This window comes from Oncorhynchus kisutch, linkage group LG18 (assembly GCF_002021735.2).
Source record: "Oncorhynchus kisutch isolate 150728-3 linkage group LG18, Okis_V2, whole genome shotgun sequence".
Taxonomy (NCBI): Eukaryota; Metazoa; Chordata; class Actinopteri; order Salmoniformes; family Salmonidae; genus Oncorhynchus; species Oncorhynchus kisutch.
The window spans coordinates 60,207,646-60,222,356 of NC_034191.2; the positions used below are offsets into that span (position 1 = coordinate 60,207,646).

At 44.0% G+C, this 14,711-nt stretch overlaps 1 protein-coding gene across 2 annotated transcripts in view; it reads left to right on the forward strand.

The window, feature by feature from the left end:
• wwp1 (WW domain containing E3 ubiquitin protein ligase 1) overlaps window positions 1-14,711 on the forward strand; it is a 55,543-nt gene extending 40,832 nt beyond the window's left edge. For both annotated transcript variants that reach the window (XM_020509136.2, XM_031796402.1), the window contains exons 11-23: window positions 731-785; window positions 5,004-5,088; window positions 5,228-5,356; window positions 5,684-5,756; window positions 5,877-5,948; window positions 6,258-6,346; window positions 6,557-6,716; window positions 6,809-6,942; window positions 9,181-9,321; window positions 9,708-9,933; window positions 10,875-10,971; window positions 11,157-11,229; window positions 11,401-14,711. In XM_020509136.2, the coding sequence (XP_020364725.2) occupies window positions 731-785; window positions 5,004-5,088; window positions 5,228-5,356; window positions 5,684-5,756; window positions 5,877-5,948; window positions 6,258-6,346; window positions 6,557-6,716; window positions 6,809-6,942; window positions 9,181-9,321; window positions 9,708-9,933; window positions 10,875-10,971; window positions 11,157-11,229; window positions 11,401-11,500 (1,434 nt within the window). In that variant the 3' untranslated portion in view covers window positions 11,501-14,711. The remainder of the gene's footprint in view (window positions 1-730; window positions 786-5,003; window positions 5,089-5,227; window positions 5,357-5,683; window positions 5,757-5,876; window positions 5,949-6,257; window positions 6,347-6,556; window positions 6,717-6,808; window positions 6,943-9,180; window positions 9,322-9,707; window positions 9,934-10,874; window positions 10,972-11,156; window positions 11,230-11,400) is intronic.

A 14,711-nucleotide genomic window follows, 5' to 3' on the forward strand; every position in this document is an offset into this window, starting at 1 on the left:
TTCTCAGTTGTAGGCAACCGACACACTTCTGTTTTGTGAAGAGCAAATGTCAGTTCAGTATAACATATTCATATTGACCTTTCTGGCCCATCGAATAAACCCAGGGTCCCTGCCAACAGCTAAACGTTAATCTGCCAATCAAATTATAGAATGTGTTTTCACATTATTCTCAGAATGATCATCAACCAATTACTCAGCAGCATAAACAAACCAGAAAGGCCTCTGGTCTGAAGCTACAGGAGAACTCCTGGCTTTTATGTCAAACAAATCTAGTTTTTCACTTTTTGTATGCATATCCATGTGTTCATTTAATCAGCCTTTTAAAATAAATTCTATCATTGATTACTTGTTTGTAAAGGCACAGACATGAGTGAATCTTAATCTTACCGATAGACATGTCTGTAGTCACCCCATGTCCTCACATCACTCAGTCCTGGTCCCTATAGCCAACATTGACACCTCTGATGTAGTGCTTTGAGAGGTTTCACTGGGCTCCCCTAACCCTTTGAACTCTCCTGTAATCTCATCTGCTCTGACGATGATAAGCACTCTACACTGACTGACTACCATGGAGGGATCTGATGTAGTCAGCATTTTGCTGATGGCCGGCTAGCTAACTGCTCAGTTACTCACTAGTTGGGAAATCATCTCATTTGGACTATTTTCCCTTTGTTCCTTCTCTCGGTGCTTTATGGACGTGTATGTGATCTCTATTCCACGGTTCATCCAGGCTTCCATGATGTCGGCAGAAAACGACCCTCTGGGACCACTGCCTCCTGGTTGGGGTAAGTTCAGTTCTGAATTTGTGATGTTCTCAATTTAGGACCCACTGTGTTCACTATTTGATCTGTAGTGAGGTTGTTCCATAGTTGGCTCACTGTCTATCACCTTTTGGATTTCATCATGGTTTATCTTGGCTTGGTTTGTGGCCAGATGTACAAGATTGATACTGAAATGATCTTGTATATTTTTTCTCCATGCATATTCGGACTCTTTGTACATTCACCTCTTGTCCGCTATTTGCAGTCTTGTCTGTTGTAGTTCCTCCTGTTCTTTCTCTGTCTGTTTCTCACAATTCAATATCAGGGCTTTATTGGCATGTGGAACATATGTTTACATTGCCAAAGCAAGTGAAATAGATAAACATTACACTTGCAAAAGTTCCAAAAGAATATAGACATTTCAAATGTCATTGTGTGTTGTAATAATGTGCAAATAGTTAAAGTACAAAAGGGAAAATAAATAAATGGATTCTTCAATTACATTGAGCTGATTTTCTGATGTGCTGTTCTTTTTTTCCCCGTGGTGTATTGTCTTAGTGATTCACCATAGCGAAGCTGTAGGCTCAGGTTTTCTGTGGCTCTGTTTTTGATTGGATCTGTTTCTCAACATCCTTAGGTTTTTGCATTCTTCATCAAACCATTTGTCATTGATGTTCATTTTCTTAGGTTGTCTTGACATTTTTAGATTTGATAAGGAAGCTGAGAGGTCAAATATACTGTTTAGGTTTACTGCCAAATTTACACCTTCACTATTAGTGAGTCATTTTGTCCAGGAAATTGTCTAGAAGGGATTGAATTTGTTGCCCAATTTGTTTTTTGATAGGTGAGTAGTGTGGAAATCTATCTATAGCATTGTTTTTATACACTGCTCAAAAAAATAAAGGGAACACTTAAACAACACAATATAACTCTAAGTCAATCACACTTCTGTGAAATCAAACTGTCCACTTAGGAAGCAACACTGATTGACAATAAATGTCACATGCTGTTGTGCAAATGGAATAGACAACAGGTGGAAATTATAGGCATTTAGCAAGACATCCCCAATAAAGGAGTGGTTCTGCAGGTGATAACCACAGACCACTTCTCAGTTCCTATGCTTCCTGGCTGATGTTTTGGTCACTTTTGAATGCTGGCGGTGCGTTCACTCTAGTGGTAGCATGAGGTGGAGTCTACAACCCACACAAGTGGCTCAGGTAGTGCAGCTCATCCAGGATGACACATCAATGCGAGCTGTGGCAAGAAGGTTTGCTGTGTCTGTCAGCGTAGTGTCCAGAGCATGGAGGCGCTACCAGGAGACAGGCCAGTACATCAGGAGACGTGGAGGAGGCCGTAGGAGGGCAACAGCCCAGCAGCAGGACCGCTACCTCCGCCTTTGTGCAAGGAGGAGCACTGCCAGAGCCCTGCAAAATGACCTCCAGCAGGCCACAAATGTGCATGTGTCTGCTCAAACGGTCAAACAGTGGGGTGGCATTTCTTTGGGGGGCCGCACAGCCCTCCATGTGCTCGCCAGAGTTAGCCTGACTGCCATTAGGTACCGAGATGAGATCCTCAAACCCCTTGTGAGACCATATGCTGGTGCGGTTGGCCCTGGGTTCCTCCTAATGCAAGACAATGCTAGACCTCATGTGGCTGGAGTGTGTCAGCAGTTCCTGCAAGAGGAAGGCATGGATGCTATGGACTGGCCCGCCCGTTCCCCAGACCTGAATCCAATTGAGCACATCTGGGACATCATGTCTCGCTCCATCCACCAATGCCACGTTGCACCACAGACTGTCCAGGAGTTGGCGGATGCTTTAGTCCAGGTCTGGGAGGAGGTCCCTCAGGACACCATCCGCCACCTCATCAAGAGCATGCCCAGGCATTGTAGGGAGATCATACAGGCACGTGGAGGCCACACACACACACTACTGAGCCTCATTTTGACTTGTTTTAAGGATATTACATCAAAGTTGGTTCAGCCTGTAGTGTGGTTTTCCACTTTAATTTTGAGTGTGACTCCAAATCCAGACCTCCATGGGTTGATAAAATTGATTTCCATTGATGATTTTTGTGTGATTTTGTTGTCAACACATTCAACTATGTAAAGAAAAAGTTAAGAATATTTCATTCATTCAGATCTAGGATGTGTTATTTTAGTGTTCCCTTTATTTTTTGAGCAGTGTATTATTTAGCTCGTTTGGCTTTGATGCCTTATGTTTGAGCAAAGCTCTGTTCAAGTAGTGTGATTTTGCTCTGATCTGATGGGGGTGTCAGTGGACTGACTGAATGCTCTTTTTTATTTAACTAGTCAAGTCAGTTTAGAACAAATTCTTGTTTAAAATTACGGCCTACCAAAAGGCCTCCTGTGGGGACGGGCTGGGTTTAAAAAGAAATATAGGACAAAAAACACATCACGACAAGCAAGACAACACTCTTGGTTAGGGCTTGTAAGTAGGGAAGGGCTTGTAAGTAGTTCTACACCTTTTGTATTTGGCGCACGTGACAAATCAAATTTTGATTTAAAGAGACCTAAGACGACAACATAGCAAGGCAGCAACTCATGACAACATGGTAGCAGCACAAAACATGGTACAAACATTATTGGGCACAGACAACAGCATAAAGAGCACGAAGGTAGTGACAACAATACATCACGCAAAGCAGCCACAACTGTCAGTAAGAGTGTCCATGATTTGAATGAAGAGATTGAGAACTCTCCAATTTGAGTGTTCGTTGCAGCTCGTTCCATTTGCTTGATGCCGCGAACTGAAACGAGGAGTGACCCAGGGATGTGTGTGCTTTGGGGACCTTTAACAGAATGTGACTGGCAGCACGGGTGTTGAATGTGGAGGATGAGTGCTGCAGTAGATAGCTCGGGGGGGGGGGGTTAATAAATAAGCAACAACCAGTGGGTCTTGCGACAGGTATACAGAGATGACCAGTTTACAGAGGAGTGTAGAGTGCAGTCATGTGTCCTATAAGGAGCATTGGTGTTAAATCAGATGGCCGAATGGTAAAGAACATCTAGCCGCTCGAGCATCCTTACCTGCTGATCTATGAATTATGTCTTCGTAATCTAGCATGGGTAAGATGGTCATCTGAATCGGGGTTAGTTTGGCAGCTGGTGTGAAAGAGGAGCGATTTACAATAGAGTAAACCAAGTCTAGCTTTAACTTTAGCCTGCAGCTTTGATATGTACTGAGAGAAGGACAGTGTACTGTCTAGCCATACTCCCAAGTACTTGTATGAGGTGACTACCTCAAGGTATAACCCTCTGAGGTAGTAAACACACCTGTGGGGAGAGGGGTGTTCTTCTTGCCAAACCACATAACCTTTTTGTTTTGGAGTTGTTCAAAACAAGGTTAAGGGCAGAGAAAGCTTGTTGGACACTAAGAAAGCTATTGTTGTAGAGCGTTTTAACATAAAGTCCGGGGTGGGGTCAGTAACGTATGAGACTATCATCCGCATATAAATGGATGCGAGCGCTTCCTACTGCCTGAGCTATGTTGATGTAAATTGAGAAGCGTGTGGGGCCTAGGATCGAGCCTTGGGGTACACCCTTGGTGACAGGCAGTGGCTGAGACCGCAGATGTTCTGACTTTATACACTGCACTCTTTGAGAGACTCTGGGTTGAGGTCAGTGATAAAGTAGTCTACAATACTACTGCCAAGAGATGCGCTATATGTGTACCTACCAAAGGAGTCCCCTCGACGCCTACCATTGACTACGTACATTCCCAGCGTCCAACAGAGCTGCAGGAGTTATGACACGTTTAGTTGGTTATGTTGCGTCTAGGGGGCATATGTGGTTGGGAATGCTGTCACCTCCAGGTAGGTGTTTGTCCCCCCGTGTGCCGAGGTTATCAGGTTTTTAGGTCGCCACAGACTAGTACATGTCCTTGGGCCTGGAAATGGTTGATTTCCCCCTCTAGGATGGAGAAGCTGTCATCGTTAAAGTATGGAGATTCTATTGGGGGGATATAGGTAGCACACATGAGGACATTTTTCTCTGAGATCATTTCCTTATTTAATTTGCCAGATGTAAAATGTTCATGTTTTGACTAATTTAATAGTGGGTTAGGTCTGCTCTATACCAATTTAGCATACCCCCAGAGTCTCTTTCCTGTTTCACACCTGGTAGTTTGGTGGATTGGACTACCAGCTCTCTCTTTCTCTCTCTCTCTACTTGCATGTTGATGTGTGAGCTAAACCGTTCTGTCCCCCCCCCCCCCCCCCCAGAGCGACGTGTGGACTCCAACGACCGGGTGTACTTTGTCAACCACAGCACCAAGACAACACAGTGGGAAGATCCCCGCACACAAGGGTGAGCCCAGCTAGCTCTGTGGCAACGCCATGTCCTGCCATATTGATCTGATAGTAGCTAACAAAAACAGAATTTAGTAGTCTCTCTCTCTCACCGCTCTCTCGCTCTCTCGCTCTGTCTCTCACCCCCCTCCCTCCAGGCTCCAGAATGAGGACCCTCTTCCTCAGGGTTGGGAGATCCGGTACACGCGGGAGGGTGTCCGCTACTTCGTAGATCACAACACTCGGACCACCACCTTCAGTGATCCGCGCACAGGGAAGTCCTCTGTGTAAGTAGTGGACTGTACTCTTGATTTTTTTTTTGGGGGGGGGGGGCTGTACTTATGACAGACGGGGCCTGTTTAAGAGCAGCTGCTCATAAAACAGTCATTAGTTACGGTGTCTTGTGATGCAATGAGCAGCAAACCTCTCTGCTTGTTATTGTTTAATTTACATATTCAAGAAAACCACCATCTCTGAATCACTAAGATCTTTTGGGATATTCTTCCAGTTCATTATGGCTTCATCAAACAATTCTTCTGGCCACATGATGACGATGATTAGTTATATCCTGTTACTGTGTCCCTGACCTCTGACCTCTGCCACTCCCTCCTCAGCACCAAAGGCCCACAGATAGCGTACGAGCGCAGCTTCAGGTGGAAACTAGCACACTTCCGCTACCTCTGTCAGGTATTATTATGCTCCCTATGTTCTTCTGTTTGGATTGTTTTAGTTTGGATGAAGGGATGGTTGTTTTGCACATTCCAGTCACGTTTTGATTTCACAGCCACTTTTTCTTTCTTTCTCCAGTCCAACGCACTCCCCAGCCATGTTAAGATCACCGTGTCTAGGCAGACGTTGTTCGAAGACTCTTTCCAACAAGTAAGAGTTGGTCTTTGTCTGTGTGGAACCGGTTGTAAGAACATAATATACAGGAGACACACAGACAGCAACACACAAACACACGTACAGTTCCTTGTGGCATGTCACATTGTTCCTCACTGACTATATCATTTGTGCAACTCAAAGTAAGACAATTGTATGATTACATGTGATAAGTTGCAGGATGATGATTGTGTTTTAATATTATGGACTATGTTACCCCTGCCTGCAAAACACATTTCACTCTGGGTAAAATGTTTTTACAGTGGCCGGTTCTCTGTAGGCTAATGCTAGTATTTGTGTTTCCAGATTATGGCCCTGAAGCCTTACGACTTGAGGAGGAGACTGTACGTCATCTTCAGAGGAGAAGAGGGACTGGACTACGGTGGCCTAGCCAGGTCTGTCACAACCACTCACATCGCAGTTGCACACACTGATAATCACCCTTTAGTCTTTTAGGCCATTTCTGTAACCATATGCCTGTCAGTAAGATTATTCCAGACGTGTTTGAAAGAAACATGCACAGTAAAATTGTCCCAGGTTTTTTTTTTTTTTTCATTGCCAGTCTTCACTTCTGACTCCCTCACTCTCTCGCGTTGTTCCCACAGAGAGTGGTTCTTCCTGTTATCCCACGAGGTGCTCAACCCCATGTACTGCCTCTTTGAGTACGCTGGCAAGAGTAACTACTGTCTGCAGATAAACCCAGCCTCCACCATCAACCCCGACCACCTCTCCTACTTCTGCTTTATAGGACGATTCATAGCCATGGTACAACACACACACACACACAGTCTTGCATACACAAACACTCCTTCAGCAGAATCATGTGAACATTCCTGGTCTCTCTCTCCTGTCCACAGGCCCTCTTCCACGGGAAGTTCATCGACACAGGCTTCTCTCTGCCGTTCTATAAACGCATGTTGAACAAGAAGCTCATCATCAAAGACCTGGAGTCCATCGACCCTGAGTTCTACAACTCTCTGATCTGGATCAGGTAGGCAGACCTACCGCTCTCGTCACCTGTCCTGGCCAGGAACCACAAGGTTGTGGGTTCCATTCGCACAGGGATAAAAGCATCTGCTAACTGGCATATACAGTGTATTCAGACCGCATGGCTTTTTCCACATTTTGTTACGTTACAGCCTTATTCTAAAATTGATACATTTTTCCCCCCCTCATCAATCTACACCCAATACCCAATAATAACAAAGCAAAAATGAAAATCTCACATTTACATAATTATTCAGACCCTTTATACAGTACTTTGTTGAAGCACCTTTGGCAGCGATTCATTCCCTACTGCATGATGCTGCCACCACCATGCTTCACTGTAGGGATGGTGCCAGGTTTCCTCCAGACGTGAGGCTTGGCATTCAGGCCAAAGACTTCAATCTTGATTTCAAAAGACCAAAGAGTCTTGTTTCTCATGTTCTGAGAGTCTTTAGGTGCCTTTTGGCGAACTCCAAGCCAGCTGTCATGTGCCTTTTACTGAGGAGTGGCTTCCGTCTAGCCACTCTACCATAAAGGCCTGATTGGTGGAGTGCTGCAGAGATGGTTGTCCTTCTGGAAGATTCTCCACAGAGGAACTCTAGGGCTCTGTCAGTGACCATCGGGTTCTTGGTCATGTCCCTGACCAAGGCCCTTCTCACCCGAATGTTCAGTTTGGCCGGCGGCCAGCTCTAGGATGAGTTTTGGTAGTTTCAAACTAATTCCATTTAAGAATGATGGAGGCCACTGTTCTTGGGTATTTAAATGCTGCAGTAATGTTTTCATAACCTTCCCCAGATATGTGCCTCGACACAGTCCTGTTTTGGAGCTCAACAGACAATTCTTTCTACCTCATGGCTTAGTTTTTGCCCTGACATGCACTGTCAACTGTGGGACCTTATATAGACAGGTGTGTGCCTTTCCAAATCATGTCCAATCAATTGAATGTACCACAGGTGGATTCCAATTAAGTTGCAGAAACATCTTAAGGATGATAAATGGAAACAGGATGCACCTGAGCTCAATTTCGAGTCTCATGGCAACGGGTCTGAATACCTATGCAAATAAGGCATTTCAGTTTTTAATTTTTTAATACATTTGCAAACATTTCTAAACCTGGTTTCACTTTGTCATTATGGGGCATTGTGTATAGAATGCTGAGAGATGTTTTTATTTAACACATTTTAGAATAAGGCTGGAGCGTAACAAAATGTGGAAATAGTCACGGGCGGAATACTTTCTAAATGCACTGTACACTGAGTGTACAAAACATAAGACTCTACTCTGTCCGTGACATGGACTGAACAGGTGAATCCAGGTGAAAGCTATGATCCCACTTGTTAAATCCATTTCAATCGGTGTAGATGAAGGGGAGGAGATGGGTTAAAGAAGAATTTAAGCCGAGGCATGGGTTGTGTATGTGTGCCCTTCAGGGGGTGAACAGACCAGACAAAATATTTAAGTGCCTTTGAACGGGTAATGGTAGTAGGTGCCAGGCGCACCGGTTCAAGTGTGTCAAGAACTGCAACACCGGTGGGTTTTTCATGCTCAAGTTTCCTTTGTGTGTCAAGAATGGTCCATCATCCATAGCACAGCCAGCCAACTTGACATAACTGTTGGAAGCATTGGAGTCAACATGGGTCAGCATCCGTGTGGAAAGCTTTCGACACCTTGTAGTCCATGCCCCGACGAATTGAGGCTATTCTGAGGGTAAAAGGGGGTGCAACTCAATATGAAGAAGGTGATTACCCATTTTAATCATTGACTACCAAACCCCTAAGCAATTTTCTCCTGTGTAGGGGTAACAACCGTGTGGTCTAGAGATGTACTTAGTTTATTCCTGAGCCACCCTTAGCGGGTCAGAAGAAACTGTAAAATATCCAGTTTTCAGGGATACAGCATCACCTTGATAGTATTTTTCCCTGAAAACCGGATGTGGGGGCCCAGGTCAGGCGTTTTATTTTACGCCTGCTTACTACATTGTTAGTCCATAACGTTCTCCCTGTCTCTCCAAGGATAACAACATAGAGGAAATCAACATTGGTCCTGTGCTAGCCAGCGTACACTGGTGCTCTCTCATCTCCAGGGATAACAATATAGACAAGTGTGGGGCTAGAGATTTATTTCTCTCTTAACATTGGACCTGAGAGCCTTGAGTCTGTGGTCCTTCACTTCAGGGATAATAACTTCCTGCAGTGTGGTCTAGAGATGTGCTATATATAATGGTGCTTGTCCTTCATGACAGGGATAACAACATCGAGGAGTGTAGCCTAGAGATGTACTTCTCTGTGGACATGGAGATCCTGGGGAAGCTCACGTCACATGACCTGAAGCCTGACGGCAGCGACCTCCTGGTGACGGAGGAGAACAAAGAGGAGTACATCGGGTAAGGAAGTGACGGCCCGATCACAGAGCAGCTTGTTCACGGCGACACAGAGGCATCCAATGATATGCGATGAGCAATTGTGCCCATGTATTTTAGTATGATGTTTACATGGTGATAATAGTGCTGCCGCTTAGTGACGTACAGCCTCATTTTGCTAATCTTACTGCTGTTATAATGGATTTTTTTGCTTCAAGGTACTTGCAATAGATATTCTCCATTGAACAAGCTTTTGAATCCAGGACTGTGCTAAATCTGTGTCCTAAACTGACCTGATATCAACTAGCTAAATATTTGTAATCTTTGCATTCCTTACATTGCTCAAACCTGAGGCTGCTTAGGGTCTCATCCTTATAATCATAACTGTCACTACATCATGTTTCCTACAGGTTGATGGCAGAGTGGCGGTTCTCCCGCGGCGTGGAGGGCCAGACCAAAGCTTTTCTGGACGGCTTCAACGAGGTGGTGCCTCTGCAGTGGCTCCAGTACTTTGATGAGAAGGAGCTTGAGGTGATGCTGTGTGGCATGCAGGAGGTGGACCTACAGGATTGGCAGAGAAACACTGTGTATCGCCACTACACCAGGAACAGTAAGCAGATCATCTGGTTCTGGCAGGTAGGTACATCCAATCCCCCGAGGTCATGGGTTCAATCTCCGCGACGGCCTTTCCTTTCAGTGAAATGCCTTTCTTGCAAGCTCTAAACCCAACAATGCAGTAATCAATAACAATGTCATGCAAGAAAATAACAAGGTAATACAAAAACACAAGATGAATAAAAATAACATGAGAAAGTAGGCAAGTATACTAGTTACAATGAGCAGGGATACTGGAGTGCCAGAGGTAGATGTGTGTTGAGGTAAGGTGACCAGGCATCAGGATATATGATAAACAGATTAGCAGCAGCATATATGATTGTGTGTAGAGTCAGTATAAATGTGTGTTTTTAAGCAAATTATGGATTGTGTGTGTGCTGGAGTGTCATTGTGTCGGGCCCTGTGGGTGTGTTTACAGTCTAAAAATAAAATACAATCGTCAACTCTCATACTCTGTGTAGCCATTTTGTTAGATATTTAGCAGACTTATAGCTTGGGGATAGAAGCTGTTCAGGAGCCTGTTGGTGTCAGACTTGATGCACCGGTACCACTTGCTTTGCAGAAGCAGAGTGAACAGTCTGGCTTGGGCCTTCCTTTCACACCGCCTGATATAGAGGTCCTGAATGGCAGGGAGCTCGGCCCCAGTGATGTACTGGGCTGTCCGCGCCACCCTCTGTAGTGCCATGCAATCAAGGGTGGTGCTGTTTCCATACCAAGCAGTAACACAGCCAGTCAAGATGCTCTCAATGGTGCAGCTGTAGGACCTTTTGCCAAACTTTTCCAACCTGCTGAAGGGGAAAAGGTGCTGTCACGCCGCCTTCACGACTGTGTGTGTGGAGCATTTTAAGTCCTTAGTGATTTGGACACTACCTGCCCTGAATTCCCATATGTTTCTGTACAGGTATGTTGGTAAGGATGTTGTATGTTGTCGCAGTGTTAATCGTCTGTCTGTGTGTGTACAGCTGGTGAAGGAGGTGGACAACGAGGTGCGTCTGAGACTCATGCAATTTGTTACGGGGACCTGCAGACTGCCTCTAGGGGGCTTCGCTGAGCTCATGGGTTAGTGACACACCTACGACTAACCTTCATGTCCATCGATATGGGGTTGAACAATTAGTCAGGATTTATCTATGTGCCGTTCTGGCTCGGAGAAGGCAGGTAGGTAGGTAGTACTGGGGGAAAGGGCTATTTAGTTCAAGTATTTGCAGTGATTTATTTTGTTCACCATCTTTCTGTCTCTGTAGGTAGTAACGGGCCCCAGAAGTTCTGCATTGAGAAGGTCGGAAAAGACACTTGGCTCCCTCGGAGTCACACTTGGTGAGTGGTCCAGATCCACGGCAACATCCTGCTTGTAAATCAAATCAATGAATGATGTTTCAATGTCAAATAATAATGTGTTGGGTGTAAATCATGTCATACTTGAATACAATGACTGTTTCTTGTTTTGCTTTCAAACTCAATTATTGGTTTTATGCTTATTTTCTTTAGCTTTAACAGGCTGGACTTGCCCCCGTACAAAAGCTTTGAACAGCTGAAGGAGAAGCTGCTCTTTGCTATCGAGGAAACAGAAGGATTTGGCCAAGAGTAGAGAAAGATGTCTCGCTCTCTACCACAGTGTATCCAGCCATGTAAAACAACAAATGAAACATTGCACACAACTACCAATGTACATAAGCTATTTTGTCATTTTAAAAACCAAATCTTGATTCACAACTTCATTTGAGCAATCCCCCTTATACTATACCCCATTAAAATATGCAAGAATTTCAGCTTTTCCTCCGCTTTTAAAAACTGAAAAATCTATGTATGATTATTATTATTTTCTCCCCTTTTTGGCTGGTTTTTAAAAGGAGACTGAAAACGTGGAGAGGATTTTATAGTTGAACCATAACTTATGGCTCTAGTTTTATAGAGCTTTTAAGGGTGATTGTAGTGTTTGGTCCGGTGCCTGTTTTTTTTTTTTGGACCTGTAGTTGTGATTGTGCTGCGCTTGCATGGCTGCCTCCAGAAAAGAGGAAGACTGCCTCCAACCCCAACTGCACATCCACTCCTATCAACTTAAGCCAGCTACCCATCAGCCTGTCAGTATTGTCGTTGAATAAAAACCAGTATTCGGTAGCCCTGACTCGAGTCCCCTCCAACTCTGCACCAAGATAAGAGTATGGTGATTAAAGGTCCAATGCAGCTGTTTTTATCTCTATATCAAATCATTTCTGGGTAACAATTAAGTACCTTACTGTGATTTGTTTTAATCATTTTAAATTTAAAACAAACAGCTTCTTAGCAAAGAGCAATTTCGCAAGGAAGAATTTCACTAGGACTGTCTGGGCGTGGTTCGAGATGGGTGGGGGAAACTGTAAATGGCTGTTATTGGCAGAGGGGTTTGGAACTTAGTGGTCTATTAACCCATTTACAGCTGGGTGACGTCACCATGGAATGCCAAAACCCTCCCACCAAAACAGGCAGAAATTTCAGGCCGTTCTTTTAAAACAGCCCTTACACTAAAAGGGCATTATAATTTTCACAATATTATTCCAACCTCATAGTGTGGAGATGTATATTCATAAAAACAAGAATCACATTTTTGACTGCACTGGGCCTTTAAAGTCTGGATGAGTGGATGGTACCTTCACGTGAGATTATCCAGTCGTGTTGCACCTTGGGTTATGTGTAAACTTGGCGCTGTCGACTAAAAGGAAACGCTTACTTTTTTTCTGGGCTTGAGTCAAGAACCAACAGCCTTTACTGTCGAGATTTGTGAGAACATGACTCAAGGAGAGGACGGTCATCAGTTTTTACTCCGTGGTTGTGTGTAGCCTACACGGGTTTGTTGCTTCAGAAGAGGACATGGATCAAATAAGTGGTTCCATTTTATGAATGAGTTAATGGGACCCCCCCCCCCCCTTTTTTTTTTGTGTAGTAGTTGCCTGACAGACTGGTACTTGCATAGAGATCCTATACTTTTGAATTCTAGGACCCCGATGGGTGTTACTGTCAGTTTGTGTACACCAGCTCTGAGAGACATGTTGTGACTGGTGGCAGTGGTTTGGGGTTGGGGGCTTCTAGGTCTCTGCTGCAGTGGCAGGTTTATCACTGGCACTCAAAGCTTTGCTTTGCCATGGCACTGCACCTTGCTACTCTTATCATTTACCTGCCTATTTAATTTATTAAGTAATGTTCTTTTTTTCTTTTTTGAGAGAGAGATTATATAGCCTTTGTCTCAAATGCTGTATGTTCACCCGAAGCAAAGCAGTTGTTACTAATGGAGAGAAATAAACACAAAATGAAAAGAAGACATTTAGTTATGGATGTATCTCTCCTGTGGCCATTTTTTATTTAATTTTTTTTCAAGTGTGTGGGGTGCATGAACTCCCTTTCTGGGATAGTAAATTGATTAGTTACTTGACTTTCCCTGCTAAGAATGTTGATCTGTATGTCACATGCATACAACAGAAATGTCAGTACCAGAAGTGCTTCCTCGTGCTAGTTGCTACCCACTAAATGAATGCTCATGTATTCAGCAAAAGATGTCCAAAAATGCTGTAAAATCACAATGTTTCCTTGCCATTAACTTTTTTCTTACTCATAGACTTAGTAGCTATGTAACTGAGCAGCCTTCTGAAGGGACAATGATTGTTAGTGTTACGCAGTGGATATCCCACCTTGAAACCCTACAAGGGCATATGCATCATCTCTGTGCAAGGATGCATAGGTGTTCCAGCTCTCTTGAGCTATAGTGTGGTATTGTGCCATTGACGGTCAAATAGAATAACCTGCGATAACCTTCTGCAGTGCAAACCCCCTAAACCCCACACCAGTGCAAGTTCTTCCATTGATAGCAAACCCCACACCATGCCAGTCCACATTCTCCTATAGGTAGTAAACCCTACACCATGCCAGTCCACATTCTCCTATAGGTAGTAAACCCCACACCATGCTAGTCCAAGTTATATTAGTATGTCAGCAATACATTACCTGCCATGCCAACCTTGATGCTTTAGGCTGTCCTTTTCTTATTTTGCAGATGTTTATTTTTTTTGTTTACATTTTTCTCTCTTGAAATGTGAAATCTCTACCAACACCTCTGGTGCTTCTTTTGTTTTGATTGTCTGGTGAGGGAGGGACAAGCCCTAGCCCATCAGCTGTGACAAAGCAGTCTGCGTTGAAATCTGTCCTGACCACTGCAAACCATCATTTAGATTAGTTAGAACTTCACCATGAACCTATGTCATGTGTATATAACATCTATTCATTTCCTATTGGTGAGAGGAGGGATGGCAGAGGAAAAGGATGACCGACGGAAATCAACCCGCCACCTAATGACATGCTTCCTTTTGAACGAATCAAAGAAATCAATTGTAAATGAACAATGTAAAAAAGTAAAGTACTTAATAATTATTCTTCAGAGCCTCACCAACATCGACAGACGGGCTCTGTGACGCCTCACTCATATCAGAGATGAATTGTAACATATCGACGTAGATGCACACTGTAAAACACCTAATACTACACTGTACAGAGCGCGCCCCCCTCCCCCCCCTCTATCGGAGACTATAGAAAATGCATTTGTCTGCTTTAACCCTTGTCAATAAATGACTAGAAGATGGATTTATGAGACAAAGAAATAAACCCATACCCCTCATGCTTTTCTGTTTTGAGAGACGTGGGGGTGTCTGAGGCCTTCTGCTCAGGATTCAAACCTGTCACCTATTTTTGTTCTTAAAAACATGTATTTTTTGGGGGGTTGGGTCTTGCCTGTGGAAAGAACCATATTTAATAAATATATCTGACCATCTTTA